Here is a 19,093-nt window from a genome sequence, read left to right on the forward strand (position 1 = left end):
AATTTTAATGAAAATAACCAACAGTCACAAGAGTGGATCATGTATGCTGAGAAGATCTGCATTTTTTAATTTAAATATTGCTCTGTTTTCTCAGCATGGAAGACAAACCTTCATTTACTTTATCCTTAGATGCTTTGAAGAAAAGGTGTTTTTGTGATTATTAAATAAAGACAGTTTCAATTTATTTTCCACTCAAACTCAGTCAAAGTCAGAGGAGGAAGATTTACTCTACTACACATTTCTGTCAAAATTTCTGTTATTCTGTATAACTTATCTTAAGGAAAAATCTGCATCTGTGAATAAAACTGATTTTTGTATTTATGGCAAAACTACTTAAGTTACCTGCTATTAACCATACTTTTGAACTACTGATCAGATGGAAGACAGCCAGTCATAAACACCTGAAAACCTACCATCCAGAGTCAGCACTGACACTCATTATCATAACAAACCCACAGTTCAAAGTACGAAGATTATTTTGTGGCATCAGATGGTTTCTAACACAACACACAAACTCCAGAGCTCAACTACACAGCTAACTCACACTCAACACTTCTGAAAGCTAAAAGACTTGCACATAATTTAACAAAAAATTTAATTGAACTGAGAAAAAGAAAACACCCCATAAAATTGATATGAATCCTCATATTCCACATAACAGTTGGTTAATTACCAAAAATTAGAATTTCTCTCCTCATTGGTTTGTGTATTTCTATCATTAAATTTTGAGATGTAGTAATTTTGGATAAAAACTAAATAATTAAAATTGGCAAAAAGCTTTATTACGAAGTTTGATGTCACATGTATTATTATTTCTTTTTAGTAAATTATTCAATTATTTAACAGATACTCTGAAATAAAAATTAGCTTCAAAAATCAGAAGAATTTTAATATTAAGCCCTCTAAAGGCATGAAAAAGCTGTTCTTGAGGTTAATAAGAGATAATAAAATTAAAAGAAGATACTACAGTTTATTTTAGTATAAACAGGAGGCATAGTAGGAGTAACAGATTTATCAGTGTTAGAATCATATAGATTTAAGAAACATTAAGCCCAGTTCTATAACAAATATTAGAAACATGGTAATATTATAAATGAACTCAAATTATGGATCTTTCAGAAATGTTTCAAATTCCTTTATCAGCATTAAAACCTCAAAAACAACATAGCTATTAAGCAAGATGTATTTGATGCAACAAAAAACTTAGAAAAAATATTAACATAATGAAATGTACAATGAAGCATGTAGCATACATATGTTCAATAATATTATTTAGAGAAAGCATTATAAGAACAGTATTGTTTGTTTCTTGAATTTTGTACAAAACTACTTGAGGGCTATCTGTGCTAGCCATCACTAATTTAGCAGTGTAAGACTAGAGGGAAGGCAACTAGACATCACCAACCACTGCTAACTTTTAAGCTACTCTAATACCAATGAATAGTTGGATTGACCATTACTTTATAACACCCCCATGGCTGAAAGGGCAAGCATGTTTGGTGCAACGGAGATTCAAATCCATGACCCTCAAATTACGAGTCGAACGTCTTAACCAACCAGGCTATGCCGGGCCATATTATAAGGAAAGGCTTAACATAAACACTGCATCTTTAAAAAAGGAAAAGAATAATGATGATCAGATATAAACACTAGGGATTTGGAAATGATTAGTTTAGTACCAAAACTGAAAATGGAAAAACTTTTCAAATAAAGTATAGAAAATATTTTGTAGTATAAAATGGATTAAAACCTAACTATTGTTCTAGAGTGGGGAATTTCAAAGTTTTCATGGAGCATAGGGTAGTTCTTATTCTTACTATATAATTAGATACAATACTCTGGTGGATTAGTTAACTAACACACACTTCTAGTTGAAATTTCAATGTGGTTGACATATACTTGTACAAATACCAATATAGGTAGTTTTATAGCTACCACAATGTACTTATATAAGACCTACAAGCGTATAAAGATCAATACAGTGTCTTTGCTTTTACAGAAGTTCAGAATTCTAAATGCTGATTTAAATATTAAATTTCACTTAATTTGTGTGTAATATGTCTTGATTTTTTTTTTTGAATTTGTAATTTGAGTTTAGAGCTTTGTTTGCTCATGAAAAGTGGTATAGGAACTAAACAGACTGTGTAGCTTCTTTGTATGTAATGTAATATTTGCTAAATATATTCATGTGATATTAAGTAAGACATTTTGGGTATAGCCATTACTTTGTAATATCTTATAAATTTTACAAATCTTACAATGAAAACAATAATATTCACAACATATATTATACATTCTAATTAGGAGAATAATAACCTAGGTAATATTTGAAAAACCTGGTAAGAAATGGTAAAAATGTAAGTAAATATTTTCATACAGTAAACAAATGTTACAAAAGTGTTGTTTATTTCGTGCTGTTGAACATTTGAAAAAGTTAAGCTATTGTTTTACTCTATCTCACATGTAGAGTCTACACAGGTATTCCACAAAAAAAAAAAAAAACATTTTGTGCAAACAGTGTTTTGAATGAGTAGAAAAGCATCATCAATACATCTTCTATACAAATGGTTAGTAAAAGAGAAAGTATACATGAAGATAATGACATCCTGAATTAGAGAAAAATATTTGCAAGAGCCAGACTGAGGAGTGATCCTTTCACTGTCTATCTGATAATAAGACTAACAATTAAAAACAAAGTGATTGCCCTTGAAAATAATTTAATAAACTCTTCAACTGTTTTCAATTAAAGTTAGATAGCAAGGCATCTTTATTTAAAATAACTGTTTAATAGTTATTTGGATTGTTCCCTTATGTGCAATGTAGTTAAATAAAAACTTGGATATCCTAGAGTAAAGAAAAAATACTTAAGAGTAATTTCATTCTCAGTTAATATTTAGCAAGTTTGTAGATGTAGGAATTGAGAGTAGGAAAAATATTTCTATTTCTACAAGTCAGTTCTTATGTTTAAAATAAATAACGACTTACTTTATCAAAGTGCAATATTTCATTTTCATCCCAATAAGTTATTCTTTTCTTCCCTATGTTTCCATTATTCAGATGTGGAAGAACACAGTTTTCTACAACATTCAGTAACAAAAATATAAATGTTAACATTTTCAGGTTATTTCAGACAGATTCTTACCACTCTGCAATACTAAGAAATATTATCTCGTGCACATGCCATTAGCCATGAAGAAGCTTTTATTCCTGTGTGTGTCTACATGTACTGTGCCAACCTACAACATAATCATTATAATGTTATAGTTCTCCACAAATATCACAGCCGTTGTTTATGATATTCCCTGTGGGAACCAGCATATCATCATACTCATTCTTTTTCAGCACTGCTTATGTTCAGATGTATTTTCTTCTGCACTTCTTTGATTTTTAAGACTTCTCAGTCAATTACTTTTCTTTCTTTAAAACAAAATAATAGGCTCATTTTTGATGAGGCAGAGATAAACATACTAGAAGTGGGGAGGAAGAGAAGTACCTTTCAGAAATACATCTTCAGGTTAAGAAAAATGTTAGCTTTAGAAATGCTACTTATATCTCTGCGTACTAAGATCTAGAATTCTACACTGAAAATGGTGGAGGAGCTAATCAATTAAAAATATCAGCTTCTTTCCAAAACAGTGACCAGAAGGGAAAGCCCATGGGATGTGACTTTCACAAGATCATGGGTCCTCTAGCAGAGCAGTATCTGATAGAAGATCACATCCTTCTCATGCAGGGAATATTCTTTGTCCAACTCATTATTTACTCAATCATATATTGCATTTAAATCACAGATAGATTTACAGCAAAGAACATCTAGCAGTAAGGTGTGACAAAGATGAGCAAAACATGTAGTGTAGTTAGAGCATCAGATCATTCTGTTTTGTTGAAATACAAGAAACAGGTATTATAATGATAAGAAGGAGCTTTTGGATCCTCACTAGGAGACAGTGCAATGGATTACTACAACTAAAAACAGTAAAGCATAAACCATGTTAAAACATCAGTACTTTTCTTTCTTGTAAAATGTGCAGAAATGGCCAAGTCAGTCATAGATATATATATTGCCAAACCAGTTTTGCAGAAAACTCCATATCATCATGGGCACTGAGCAAGGATAAATGGATTTAATGATTTCCATTTTCCCTCTTTCTTCCTGCTGCATTTGAATTTCAAATAAGCATTTCCTGTAAGAGAAGGCCAGCCACTCGTGGGCTCAGATAGTGCCAAGTCAAAGGAATCCTGTAACATTTGACCTAATGGGTCTTGCCTTCTCCAGGTACTTTTATATTTTGCTAGGGAGTTTGCAATTTGTTAGAATGTGTACAAAAACTGTGTTACATACACAGGGAGGTGCCAAGGAATATAAGAATGGCATTATGATAACTGAAAAAAAATAAAAGGCAAAAATTATCACACTAGAGCCTCTTACTGGATTGAAAAATGGTGAGTGGAGGGAAGCAAAAATCAGAGGCACATGAAATCACCCAAAGATGTAAGTAATGAGAGATGAATGTATCAGATATAATCCACAAATTTACTTCTAAGGTTGCCTACAAAGGTCAGAAATGAAAACAGGCAAGCGAGGTTGTAATAGGCTGAATCTTGCACAAGGAGAAACAAAAGCAAAAACACACTCAACAAAAGAAGATCATGTGAGAGAGATGTGATAGTAAAGAAACAACAAGTTAAAGTGGAAAAGGATAAGGTCTGTTAAGGTAAAAATAGGCAAGAGTGATTTCTACAAAAATTGAAAGTCTGAGCAAGATAGCAATGGGCAGCCTGTACAGAACATAAAAGACAATAAGGATCAGAATGATGAGGAAATAGAGGTGAGATATATAGGAGAAAAATCTGATTGCATCCATTGACAGCCCAGGTCTTTGAAAGAAAGAGAGAAGTCCAGAAATAACATCAACTGGTCCTGAGATAGAGAGTATGAAAGGTGTCTGCAGTGTAAATGTCCAAATGATGATGACCACAAGAATAGATTAAAGAACATCTCTAGAGAAAAATGATATAAGCAGAAGGTCAAAGGCTCATAAAGAAGCATTTAAGATGCCAAAGAATCACACAAAAGTCTCAATCAAGAAATAGAACCAGACAAGGAATGTAACAAACCTTAAAGACATCTATGGAAACAGGCAAAATTAAGAAATTATCACCCAAGGTGGATTGTTGTGGATACCACCCAATAACCTGCAATAATTGAGACAGATGTACTTGTTAAAAAACCAAGTAAAGAATGAAGTAAGATGTGGAAAAATTGGATGACAAACCAAAGAAACCAACAGAGCAGACACCCCATTTATATTGAGAGAGAGGAAATGCACAAGGCCTAAAAGAAAAAAAGAAAAAATAAGCTACTCTTTAGAAAAGTCCCATATGTCTTGCACAGGACTGAACAAATTGCACCTGTAAGGAAAAAGGCATAACACCCATTGTAAAAAATGAACAACTGAGATTGACAGAGAAGGGGCTTCCAGAAAAGGTTTCCTGGTCAGCAGACAAAGCAGGAGAGGAAAATGTCACTAAACCAGCCATTCAGAAGAAATAAGAAGAGCTTGTCATGGGATGTCAAATGATAGCTTGGTTTGACTTTTGCACAAAGCTACATGAGAGATACATGTGTTAGTTGTCCCTAATTTAGTAGTGAGGAACTTGAGGCAAGACAGCTAGTCAATACCACCTACCATCAATCTTGGGCTACTCTTTTACCAATAAATAGTGAGATTAGCCATCACATTATAATGCCCCATGGCTGAAGGGTGGGTATGTTAGGTGTGATGGGTATTCGAACCTGCAGTCCTTGGATTGTGAAATGAACACCCTGACCACCAGGCCACCATTGATAGAATTAGCTGATTGATAGAAAAGCTTTTTATTTGTGTATGCATTAGTAAAATTATAATTACTTAAACAACATGTACAAGTACAAGATCTACTTAATTATTAAAACAAAGTATAATTATAAGAGAGAAACTGATCCTGACTAAAATGTAGTTGAAAAAAATATTGCCTGTATCAGTGTAGGCCTAAGATAAGAGTTGTATCTATTCTGGTGAAAATTGTTACCGTTCAGTGTTTTATGCTTCTGTTTTTTGTTTCAGAATTTTGCACAAAACTACACAATGACTATCTGTGCTAGCTGTCCCTAATTTAGCAGTATAAGACCAGAAGGAAGGCTGCTAGTCATCATCACCCACTGAAAACTCTTGGGCTATTCTTTTACCAGTAAATAATGGGATTGACTGTCACATTATAATGTTTCCAGGGCTGAAAGGGTGAGTGTGTTTGGTGTGAATGGGATTCGAACCTGTGACTCTCAGATTACAAGTTAAGCACCCTAACCACCTGGCCATGCCAGGCCATATTTTGACTACATAGTTGCTCCACTGAGTAAAAATAACTAACTGATGAAAATAAAACAAGTTAGTTGAACATATAAATGACATAGAACTTTTTAATCAATAATATTCAAATTAATTCCAGTTTTCTTTCTTTCTTACATATTCTTAATATACATTTTCTTTGAACGTAAAAGCTTGTAACAACATGAGAAAATGATTGCTGTTATAAGAACAATATAAATACCAATTTTATTGAAAAATCAACTCTATTGAATATATTTAAATTGTTTTAGGTACACAAGAAAAATCAAACCTTAAGGTGAAAGGAAGTATTTTTAATGTGTTTTTAAAACAACATTTCCCAACAAAATGTCTAAAACTCACAGCTTAATAATATTATAAATATTCAAAACACAATCATAAAACTTTTTTAAACATAAACTAAGTATTCTGTGAACAGGGATGTGTTAAGAACATGCTTTTTAAGTAGTATATATTAAGTTTGTATATAGGTGTGTTGGGCTCAAAATTCTTCTACAGTAGATGTCTGTAACTTGTTGATAAATTCAACAATAAAATGATCAGCATGCAATCTGCTTGTTTTAAAATAATATATTCAGAATAAGTTAATGGTTCATACAAAAATTGTTTATCTTATATGTATCATAGTTGTATCTTAACAGAAATGAAATAAAACCCCTATTACCCAAGTGCTTTCAAAAGGTGGGCCTTTCTCCTTCAGGGGTGCTTGGGTAATAGGGTTTTTATTTCATTTCTCTCAGGACTTCTTGACCCTAGATGTTTTTCTTCCAACAACAGAGTTGTATCTTAAATACTATACAATTCTCTTCTTGTCAAAAGTCCACTTAGACTAATTCAATGGCTTTAGAAATCAGATGACAAACCAAACAATTTTTATATATTTTTACCTTACACACTATCACTGTATAATTCACTTTTCTTTTCTCTCTCTTTTTATTTTTTATCACAACCATATCAGTGTATAATTCATTTATGCTGCTTCACAAGTTACTGCAATTGTATCCTGTCTACTTTTTTCATATTTAGGCCTACTTCCAAATAACTATCTTTTCTTGTTTTGTCATAGTCCACACAACAGGTTCTACTGTTGTAGAACACTTTTTGACAAGACAAATTATTCTCCTAAAATAACAGAAATCTGATAATCTCACTTTAACATATCAACCATTAGGCTATTCACTCCTATGAGAGTTAACTTTACATTTTCTAGCTTTTTTCTGACTGCAACTCTGTTTCACTCAGCTTTACTTTTGGATCTCTTCCCACTCCCGGGTCTCATCACCACTATATATAACTTTTACTGAGGCATTCTATAAATCTCCATAGCCTTGACATCATTAACTTACAAACACAACTTTCAATAATTGTCTGCTTTTAACTCTCTTATCATAAAAAAATAACAACTAAACAATCATGAAACATTAACTCACAAAATAAATACATTAATACTACCTACACGTAATAGAGTAGAACTATAATAAAGTGACCAAGAATAAAAACGTAACCTCTTGAGAAATATGAAAATGCTTTTGTAGCTTATATTTTGACAATACACACATACACTATAAGTATAAAACAAATATTCATACATAACATAAAGGAACAAACACATCCTATGCACAATAATAGCAAAAACTTAACTTTAGAAAAGGCACAAACATAAATTAGAACAATTTCCCAAACAAAGAATATGCTACATGTGAGTCGTCTGCTCCTTTGCTCTCAAATTAAAACTCTAAAGTTCCTATTGAGGCCATATGAAAATGAAGTTCAGATACATGTAGGACTGATAAAACAAGATATTTTTTGTTTGTAACAAACTGCCTAGCAATTGTTTTGAAATTGAGTTTCTAGGATTCTTGATAAGCAAGATAAGCTCAATGACCTCCCTTCACTTGTAACCTTTCTTATATTATTATCTATTAATTTAGTCCATGACTGAAGGTATTCTTGGCTTTTTGAACTTAGCCAAATTGACTTGTAACTATACAATACGTAATGGACACTTTGCTCACTCAATACTTCTTTACAGGATTCTCACTTGCACTTCTTGCAAATACATCTGTAAGAGAGCTCCTCTATACAGATACTTTTCTCTTGTATGTTCCTGTCACTATTTGTCTGAACTTCAGCACAGGATTAAGAACTACAGCCTTGTTTCCTAAATGGTTTCTTGCTAGAAAAGTTTGGTTACTTAACTGGATAATAGACATGCATGTTCCTCATGTGGTGGTACATTCATGATATAACCCAGTATGAGTTTATTCATTTCTATCATGACTTCTTGAATCTATGTTTTTCTAAAATAATGAATAATATGACATGCAGTCTGTTTTTCTTATGGTGTTTATGAAGAACTTTGACACTGTGTCCATAATAGTGGGTACAAACAATACAAAAAACACTGTCAGGGAATGTCATTTTCATATACACTGTTCACATAGCTTATCTAAACAGTTTCTTTCTTAGCACCACTGCCAATGCTTTTTATTTTTCACATATCTTTCAATGAGGGCTATGTCATCTCAGTATTAAAAAAAACCAAAAAACAGCTCAATGAAATCTACATCATAAATCCACACACTTAAGAATAATGTGGTTTCAAAAAAAGCAATAAATGATAATCAAAATAAACCATTTGCCACTTAGTGTCGCATTATAAAACTACTGAAAAGTTTGTAAAATTTATAGGTACAGTAATACAAGAAACATCCAGCTTGATGTTTCACAGCTCCCTCGCAAAATTAAAATGGAATATCATCTAAAGAAAGAAAATATTCTTGTGTAGAAAGTGTGTACTAAATTTTGCACTAACATGTTTAGCATTATTAGTGTGAGAAATAAAAATGTGTGACATGACCTCACCCCACCTGTTCAAATAGTTAAACATAAAGGGAATAAAGATCACATGAAACTGTTGTACAGAGGACTGATCCACCCTCCTACCACTGAATGCTTTTGCAATATAGTCATGATAACTTACGATCTGTGGTTTTCAGGTTTTATGTATTTATTCAGAAGGCTGGATTCTTTTCATTGGGTAACTATGTCTTGTTAGCAATAAATTTCAACAATAAACAAACAGCACACATCCCACTTGGATCATTCCATGTCAAATCATCCACATTGTGGAAAATTTTCCAGGTGACCCCCTCAGAATGCCTTGAAAAAATTCACATATGCTCATCTACCCATATAATGAAAAATTGCCAAAGATTAGATCAATATCTCTAGTAGTGTCTGATTTACAGCCCTGTAAAATTTGTTTTTTTTTTTTTGGCAAATTCATTTTTGGGCAACTTTGGCTACTTAAAGTTGCAAGAGTAATAGTGGTAGAAGGCTAAAATTTGCTACACTGACTGAATTAATCACACAGAATTCAAAAATGGTCTCAAACTGAGTTTATCTCACTTAGGATTTTCATAGTGAGGCTGTAAAAGCACCTAAAACCCAAAATCATAAAAAAACATTGGTTTACTTAATAAGCCATAGCTCTAAGACTTAATATGATATAAAGCTGAATTTTTTTTCACATTTCCTATAACACATCAGTTGATAAATCAGCAATTCTTGTAATTTAAAGTCTGTTAGATCTCCTGTAAAAAAAATTTAGCTGCATAAAACTTATGATTTAGCTAAAAATAGCCCTACTTCAGGCCACAGTTTGACTATGTCACCAGTTATTCAGCCTTTTCAGATTTTTACCATATATTCTTACATCTCTGAGTATGATCTACAAAAAAAATCAAGATGGTGTTCAACCTACCATTTTGAGTTATAATTTTTTAAAGTATCCTGTGACCATACATTTTTTATTTAAAAAAAAATTCAGTTCAGGTGTGTTACTGTGTGCAAATATATCCATACAATTTTGAAAAATACCTGTCAGAATGTTATAAATCCCACGGAAATATTCTAATCAGCCTTTACCATATATTCTTACATCTCTGAACATGATCTTAAAAAAATCAAGGTTGTGAAAAATAATAATTTAACAGGCAGCCTAAATAAAATAATTGGTTTATCTGAATTACATATTTGTAAAAAAAAAAAAATTGGTTGTTTGTGGATGTTGAGATCTTATTTCTGCCTATAAATAATCAAATTTTAAGTGTCTCTGATATGTACCATTGGGCAAAGGACCACATTCAGGGCATTCAGTTCTTTCTTGTCAATCAGGAATCAGTCCTGCAGAATTGTGTAAAGTTTGATCTACTTGAGCACTATGAAAAACACAAAACTGTGACAGGTATTAGGTCACATCATAACTTTATTCTACCAACAAATTGTATATGAGAAGGCTATCAGATGATGATGTGTACACAGTTGTAACTGTTGGTAGTAGCAGTGAAAGTGATGCTACAGCAGCTCAAATAGGGTCTAATGATAACAATGACAATTATCAGCCATGAAAATATGTGGCATACATATACAATCATGAATGGTATGTGGGAAACATAAAAGATCAGATGAACATTCCGATGTGTTAGTGTCATTTATGAAGAAATCAAGAAACAAACTGTTCTTGTGGCCTGCAAGGTCACATAAAGATGAAAGCTGGATTCCTTTCCAACATATTCTTTGTCTGATAAGTGCACCTACCATGCAAGGTAGTAGTGCTAGCCACTATGTTCTAACTGAAAGTGATCTCAACATAATCAAACTCGAATTTCAGAAATTTATTCAAGCTGTCTGAACAAAGCAATGTTTATTTGATGTCGTGAAAGCTACTTTATCGCTAAAGCAGATTTTGAAACATTTCATTGTCACGATTATTGCAGTTTGGTGTGCCTATAATCTTTCTCAAGTATCCCCTGTTGTAGCACTGTGCTTTTTGTGTCTGTTTACCTTTGTATTTATTATATTATGAATCTTAAACTCAGCCATATCTGCATAACTGTAATGTATACACAATATATTTGCATTGCCATGTGATCTAACCAGTTATGCCAATAAACTTGTTCAGAAATGAATTAATTCTTTGTTGTTTCTTACAACTTCATTATTTAACATTGTAAAAGGCTGGTTAGAATATTTCAGTGGGATACATAAACTTCTGACAGGTATTTTTCAAAATTGTATGGATATATTTGCACACAGTAACACACCTGAACTAAATTTTATTTTAAATAAAAACGTATGGTCTGAGGATACTTTAAAAAATTATAACTCAAAACGTAGGTTGAACACCATCCTGATTTTTTTGTAGATCATATTCAGAGATGTAAGAATATATGGTAAAAATCTGAAAAGGCTGAATAACTGGTGACATGGTCAAACTGTGGCCTGAAATAGGGCTATTTTTAGCTAAATCATAAAAAGATTGTGTGTCCCAAGGTGTATAGGTGCTAAGACATGACAGACTGCACTTGGCAAGTCATCTACATGCCAAACCTCTCTTACTGGATATCTATGACCTTGCAAGGGAAGAAAGAGGATCTAATCGTAAAGTCTAGCAAAAACCTATCAGATGACTAGGAACATCTTTATGTATGAGACCTAATAATATGTCATCTAGACTTTGAAGGAAGTCCATCGCAAGCACTTGACACCATGACTGTGAACAAGTCCAAAGTGACCCAGATCGTTAACAATCTCGTAATAAGGGATAGAAGCAGAAACATCCCACAACGATCTTCTGTGGCCCATTACACAGAAGAGCAATCGAGAGGAAGATGGACAAACTAAAACATGTGAGGACTTATGATTGGTTCATTCAATCTCTGAAACCTCACTTCCTTGGTACTGATACCCATGCAAAGGTAGGAAAAAGGCATCAAATTGGAAGTGTAAACTGCATTTGGGCATCTCAACTCCATAAAAAATCCTCCATCCGGAGGATCTTGTAACTCACTCTATATCAGTAGAACACTACTGCCCTACTCTAAACTGAATGGTTATATCCATTTTTGTGGAACCCATCCAAGCAGGTTGCCTCCATGATCAACCACCCAAGTGGCTTAGAACTAGTGAGTAGAAGTGCATCATCATTTCTGTCTTTGTAGATGGCTTTAATGAATAAATATATGTAGTAGGACATGTATAAAATGTTCAAACAAATAAAAGAAACTAACCTAACTCCACTTTTTCAGATCATTAATAAAATAAACCCTTATAAAGATGGATGTTTCTGAGGCACATTAGGCATATAATGCTTTATGAGTTTAAAAAAGGTAATAATGCAGCAGAAACTACATGAAACAATAAAGGTGTTTATGGTGCAGTCTCTCTCAATGAAAGAAAATGTCAAAAATGGTTTCAGTAGTTCAGATCAGGTGACTACAACTTAAGTGATGTGCCACATTCAGGTTATCCTGTTGAGTTTAATGATGGCTTGCTGCTGGCTGCATTTAATGAAGACTGTGCTATAACAGCTGAACTAGCACAGATGCTTAATTCAACCCATTCAACAGTTCATCATCATCTGCAACAGCTTGGAAAGGTGTCAAAACTTGGAAAATGGGTCCCCCATGACTTGACAGAAGTCAATGTTAGAGCAAGAGTGCACTTCTCTGCACTCTTGTGAACATAACTCAGCTTTCTGGGACAGGTTAATGTCTAAATGTGAAAAATGGATATTTTATAAAAATGTTAAGTGCCACAGACAATGGCTCAGTGCAGGTAAACTGGCTAAGCACAGCCCAAAATGGACCTCCACCCCAGAAAAGTCTTGTTGAGTGCTTTGTGGGATATTGTTGGTGTGATTCACTTTGAGTTGCTGCCACTCAGTATAATGATTACAAGACTTCTATTGTCAACAATTAGAGCACTTGAATGTTGCACCGAAATATAAGGTGCCTGCTTTGATCAATTGTAAAGGTGTTGTGTTACACCAGGATAATGCATGGCCCCATACAGCAAGGATCACATCTGCAAAGATTGAAGAGCAAGACTGGGAAAAACTTCTGCATCCTTCTTATTCTCCAGATCTTGCCCTATCTGATTTTCATCTATTCCAAAGTTTGCAGAACTATTTTGATGGAAAAAAGCTTGGAACACATGAAGATGTCAAAACTATGCTCTCTACATTCTTTTCCACCAAACCCCAAGAATTTTATAGAAGTAGCATTCAGAAGCTTGTGAATCATTGGCAGAAAGTAAGTAATAATAATAGAACATACATTACTGATTAAATAATCTTAAAAGCATTTGAAATCCTTTCTATTTTTCTGAACCCAAAATCTAAAATAACTTGAGGGATGACCTCATAGTTAGTCACAACTCCCATATAGTCATCAATAAATGGCAGACAGATAACATCAACATCAAGTTCCAAGAGAGTGGTGAAAGAGAGCCAGACAACCTGCTCCAACTTATACTATGCCAATGGGTCAGGTGACATCAAGTCACTTTCTCACAAGATGATGGGTCCCTCTCCACACTTCAAGAAAAATTGAAATAGTGTGTGAATGAGCAGATAGACAGATATATAGCATTGAAAGACTGACTGTGTGCATGAAAGGAAGTAAAAGAACCATCAGTGAATAGAGAGATTATGATCTGAGAACATTGTTCCACAAATTGATTCCTTCCATCAATGTCAGCACCATTACAGAGGGGGTTATATCCAATAAAATCACCTAAGAGTAGAATGAGAGATGACAACTAATCTAAAAGAACATCAAGGGCTAATTTATTGTAACCTGCTCCTGTAGATAAGTAGATGAAAAAATAGGGATGGTATAACTCCAAGAGAGATAAAATGCTAAAGCTTCAAATGGCATGGCTAGAAGCACAGATTTTGAGAGCACATGCTGGGTAACAAGCAAAGCCACACCCCCATGGATGTGACCATCATCCCTATAGAAGGAAAGCTGCCAAAGTGTGATGGTATTGGCAGGATGGAGGAAAACTTCCTGCATAAAAAATAGACTGGACAGTATGAATTGATCAGGGCCTTAATATTATCTAAATTGGAACATAAGCCTCAATAGTTCTACTGTATCAGTGTGACCATTTTTATTTAATAGGGAATGAGGGAAGAGAGTCCTTTGGTTTGCAACCACACTATTTCTGATTAGAAGACAGAGGTCTGTCAACTTTCTTAGATTCTGCCCTAGGTCAAGGGGGCAGATCTTTGTCAGAATGTGGTGAGTCTAGTCTAGTGATTGTTGATGTGACCTATAACAGCTTTGCATCTCAAGGCCAATGGAGAAGGACTCAAGTAGAAACACAAATAGAGGTAGAAACAAAGACAGGGGTTGAGATGGATTGTTAATTCCCTTTTTCACAGACAGCAACAAACTCTGAAGACAAGATGAAAAGGACTTTAGGAGGCATGGAAAAGTTGATCTGCATGCCCACTGAGGTGGCAGAGTGGAAGATGGTAGCATATGTCTTTTACAGCATGGAAGACAAAGGTTTCTGTGCCTCACAACAGGATGTGTTGTTAACAGTCCTCAACTGCTGCATTCTTTGTCCTTGATACACTTGGGACAAAAATGTGAATATTAGAAGTGTGAGCCATCACAGCAGATGCAGTGAGGTTCCTGCTCACATAAATCTGCCTTGTGGTTTTACTGTCACAATGGGAGTAGCACAAAGAGCTGTGGTAAGAGGCCTTATAGTGAACAAACCATCAGCATTGATAACCCCATACAAGATTAGTGATATAGTGTTAAACCTTACAATGTAAGTAACCTACCTTCACAGACATAGGGAAATGTAGAGAAGTGAATGTTAATATGAGAAAGAAGTAGGATATAGTACTCCATCTGTGCATGGAAAAAACTCGTTGGCTGGTAAAACAGGTAAGAATCTCCAACTTATGGATATAAATAACATCCCTCTTAGCAATAACTCCATGAAATGTATTCAGGGTAGCATAGAAAGTAACCAGAATAGACAAATCCCTAAAAGTCTTGGACTTCAAGAGGAGTTCAGTATGTTTCAGATGTATCAACCAGAATGTCTCCAAATCCTAATATTCTCCCCTCAGTGTGGATTCCTCTACATGGTGAGGGGACATCCCAGGGAAGGTTCTGTTCTTTCAGGTTACCTCCTCTGGGATCTAAACATCCACCCATGTGTTTGCCGTGCATGGTGACCCATGAAGGGGAGGAGAGGATCCTGGTGGTTGAGGGGTCCAACCCTAACACACCACTTTGGTCTTGAATTCCTGTAGATGGGCTGCCTTGGGGTGGTCCCCTAGAGTCAGTCGGCTAGTCCACATGGGCTAGGGTCAACCAAGTACCAGTGCTGGATGTTCTCAACAGGAGTTGTGGACATTAGATCTGATGCTGGTGTTTGGGTATAGTGCTCACAAAACCCTGGCATTGCTGTACTATCCTTGTTTGACATTGTAGTGCATCTTCTCATAGGGCTCCTGGTGGGTGGGGTCAGTGGGCATTGAATTTTTTTTTTCCTCTGGATCCTCCAAATAAAAATTTAAATAAAGTAGTGAAAAAACAGTCAGTAGGTAAACGACCATGTCTTGAAGACTCTGATCAGCAATCTTCAACATCTGTACCACCAGTTGTACCTCATTTTCTCATCCTACATTCTCTTTCAGAAAAACCTTTAGGGCAAATGTCTCCCTTTTTTTTTCAGAAGGGACTGAAGGGACTTGCTGGCTCTCCAAAGTCAGTAAAGAAGCTTTCATCTGGAGACATATTGGTTGAAACATCCACATCCCAACACAGTGAACTCCTCTTGAATTCAAAGGCAATTGGGGATATACCTAATGAGGTTACACCTCATGCTACTTTGAATTCCTCATGAGGAGTTATTGTTTAGAGGTATTTGAAGGACATCCCTGAGCCAGAGATTCTTGCTGGTTTCTCCACTCAAGGTGTTTCTGCAATGAGGTGCATCTCCACTCGCAAAGATGGAGTTACACTGCCAACAAATTTCCTTGTTTTGGCATTTACATCACCATGTGCACCTGCCACCAGCAAGGCAGGTTATCTAAATTGCAGGGAATGGCTGTACATTCCAAACCCTCTCCGATGTTTCCAGTGTCAGAGGTTTTGGCCACTCAAAGACGTCATGTTGTGGTTCCCTGACATGTGCTTGTTGTGATGGCAGGAACCACGATGCCTATGAGTGTGAAATGGACCCATATTGTGTCAACTGCAATGGTTCTCACCCTTCCTACTTTCATTCTTGCCCTAAATGATTGGAGGAAAAAGAGGTGCAGCGTCTGAAAACAACTCATAACATTACTTATCCTGAGGCTTAGAAATTGCTGTCCACCACTTCATCTAGGACATATGCTGCTGTACTTCGTTCCACAACTACAGTGGGAGTGCAGACAGATCTCTCTGTGCCTCCAAGAGAATCATATTCAAACCAAATGAAAAGCCTTTTGACCTCCATGGTTAAAAAAGTTGATGGTGAATCAACTTCTACACCCATCTCTGTTCCTCCCATACATTCCAACAAACCCCAAGATCCATATCCATTAGTTCCAGGTAGAGCATTTCTTCAGATTCATCTTTTTCTCCCACCCCAAGATGCAAAACAATCATTAGCTCGCATCCTCAGTCACTGGATTCCCCTTTCAATAACAAAAACCTGCCCACCTGACCCAGAGCAGGATCCATGGAGGTTGATAGACCTCCCCCAAATAAGGACACTAAGGAAAAGAGACGTGGTTGTAAACAAAATGGTTCTCCAGCCAATTTGACTACATGTCATTAAAAATGGCTATTTTGATAAAATGGAACTGTCAAGGTTTACATTCTAATCTGGATGACATCAAAACACTTATTGCTTCCTACCATCCTGCATGTCTTTTCTTATACGAAATATTTCTGAAACCTGCCAATACAGTCACCTTTCGGCAGTTTTCTCTGTACATAAATGATAAGCTGTATGATGGACGAGTATATGGAGGATTGGCACTTTTGGATAATCGGCATGTGCCCACTCTGTCTTTGTCACTCAACACACCCTTAGAGACCATAGCCATCCGTGTTTCCTTGGGTCATACCATCACTGATTATTCTCTCTACCTGTCACCTGATGAGACATATGATCAATCAGACCTTGATACTCTCAATAAACAGTTGCCATCTCCATTTCTAATCCTGGGGGACTTGCTGCTATTGATAGGAGAGGGTCGATCTGTAGAACATATGCTCTCTGATTACAACCTTTCTCTTTTCAATACTGGTTCTTCCACTTATTTTCATGCACCTTGTCAGTCCTCTACTGCTATTGATCTCTCAGTTTGCTTCCCTTCATTATTCTCCCATTTTTCATGGAAGGTTGACAATAATCCACAAGGCAGTGATCATTTTCCTATTCTTTTGAGAGAGACTGGCCGTGGTCAATGCCACCCTACCAATGTGCCCCAGTGGAAGCTAGATCAGGCAGTCTTGTCCACCTTCACTGCTTTTGCAGAACTTTATCCTGCCATCATCTGTCAGCCATTAATAGACGACTGTGTGGTAGCAGTAACTGACTGTATTATACAAGCAGCTGCTCAATGTATTCCTAAAACCTCGACACGTTTTCCGCTACATCCTCATCCGTGATGGAATCCTGCCTGTCACATGGCACGGAAGGCTCAAAAACGGGCCTGGGATACTTTCTGTAGTTATCCCATACTTTCAAACCCCATCGTTTTCCAGCGAACCTGTGCACATGCTAGGTGGGTAAGACGTCAAGGCCAGAAGGAATCTTGGATAAAGTTCACAACTGGCATATCTTCAACCACCAGTTCTGAGGTCATATGGGACAGGGTTTGAAAAGTCAGTGGGTGCTGCAATTCTGTCCCCCTCTCGATCTTGCTCTCTGATGGCCAAGAAGTAGCTGATGTCCGGAGCATCCCCAATACTTTAGGTGAAAGCTTTCGCCGGGTATCTAGCACTTCTGCTTGTTCCTCCACCTTCTTGGACATCAACACTCAGGCAGCGCATTCACCTCTTTCATTTCGAACTGACTGTCTTTATGACTATAATCGTCCCTTTATATCGATGGAACTGAAACTGGCCCTTCATCGGTCTGGCAGTGCATTGGTTGGACCAGATGATGTACACTATGACATGCTGCACCATCTATCTTCTGTTTCTCTTGATATTCTTCTAATTGTTTTTAACCAGAACTGGCAGGAGAATGTTATTCCTAATGCCTGGGACCAGGCTATTATCTTACCTTTCTCTAAGCCTGGAAAAATCCCAAGATTCCTTCAAACTACCATTCAATTGCTATGACGAGCTGTCACTGTAAGACCTTAAAGAGGATGGTTAACGCTCATCTTCTTTGGTTCCTCAAATGAAACAACCTCCTCTCACCCATCCAGTGTTGGTTCCGACAACAGCACTCCACCATGGACCACCTGATTTGATATACATGGGTTACGTGGCCATTTACCCATTTTTATTAAACAATTTTTAATGGACAGGAAATTCAAAGTTTGTGTCGGTTCGACACTTTCCCATTCTTTTCTACAGGAAATTGGAGTCCCTCAGGGCTGTGTTTCGAGTGTCACACTTTTCAGTATAAAGATTAATGCCATCACTGAACAGCTCCCTCTCACTGTTGCAAACAGGCTCTATGTCGACGACTTTCACATCTCATGTCAGTTATCAAATATGAGATATACTGAGCGGTAACCACAAACTGCCCTCGATCATGTATTGAAGTGGACCAAGGCAAACGGCTTTAATTTCTCTCTCTAACACCGTTTGCATGCACTTTTGCCTCCAATGGAGTATTCACCCTGATCCTGAACTCCGTATTGGTGAAGTTTCACTGCC

At 35.9% G+C, this 19,093-nt stretch overlaps 1 protein-coding gene across 3 annotated transcripts in view; it reads right to left on the reverse strand.

Moving 5' to 3' along the window:
* Positions 1-19,093, reverse strand: part of LOC143240623 (sushi, von Willebrand factor type A, EGF and pentraxin domain-containing protein 1-like) — a 178,587-nt gene that overhangs the window by 107,989 nt on the left and 51,505 nt on the right. For all 3 annotated transcript variants that reach the window (XR_013021864.1, XM_076483363.1, XM_076483377.1), the window contains one exon: positions 2,986-3,077. Coding sequence is in view for 2 of the 3 variants with exons in the window: in XM_076483363.1 (XP_076339478.1) it covers positions 2,986-3,077 (92 nt within the window). In the remaining variant the exon portion in view is untranslated. The remainder of the gene's footprint in view (positions 1-2,985; positions 3,078-19,093) is intronic.

Source organism: Tachypleus tridentatus, chromosome 2, assembly GCF_004210375.1.
Source record: "Tachypleus tridentatus isolate NWPU-2018 chromosome 2, ASM421037v1, whole genome shotgun sequence".
NCBI classification, from domain to species: domain Eukaryota; kingdom Metazoa; phylum Arthropoda; class Merostomata; order Xiphosura; family Limulidae; genus Tachypleus; species Tachypleus tridentatus.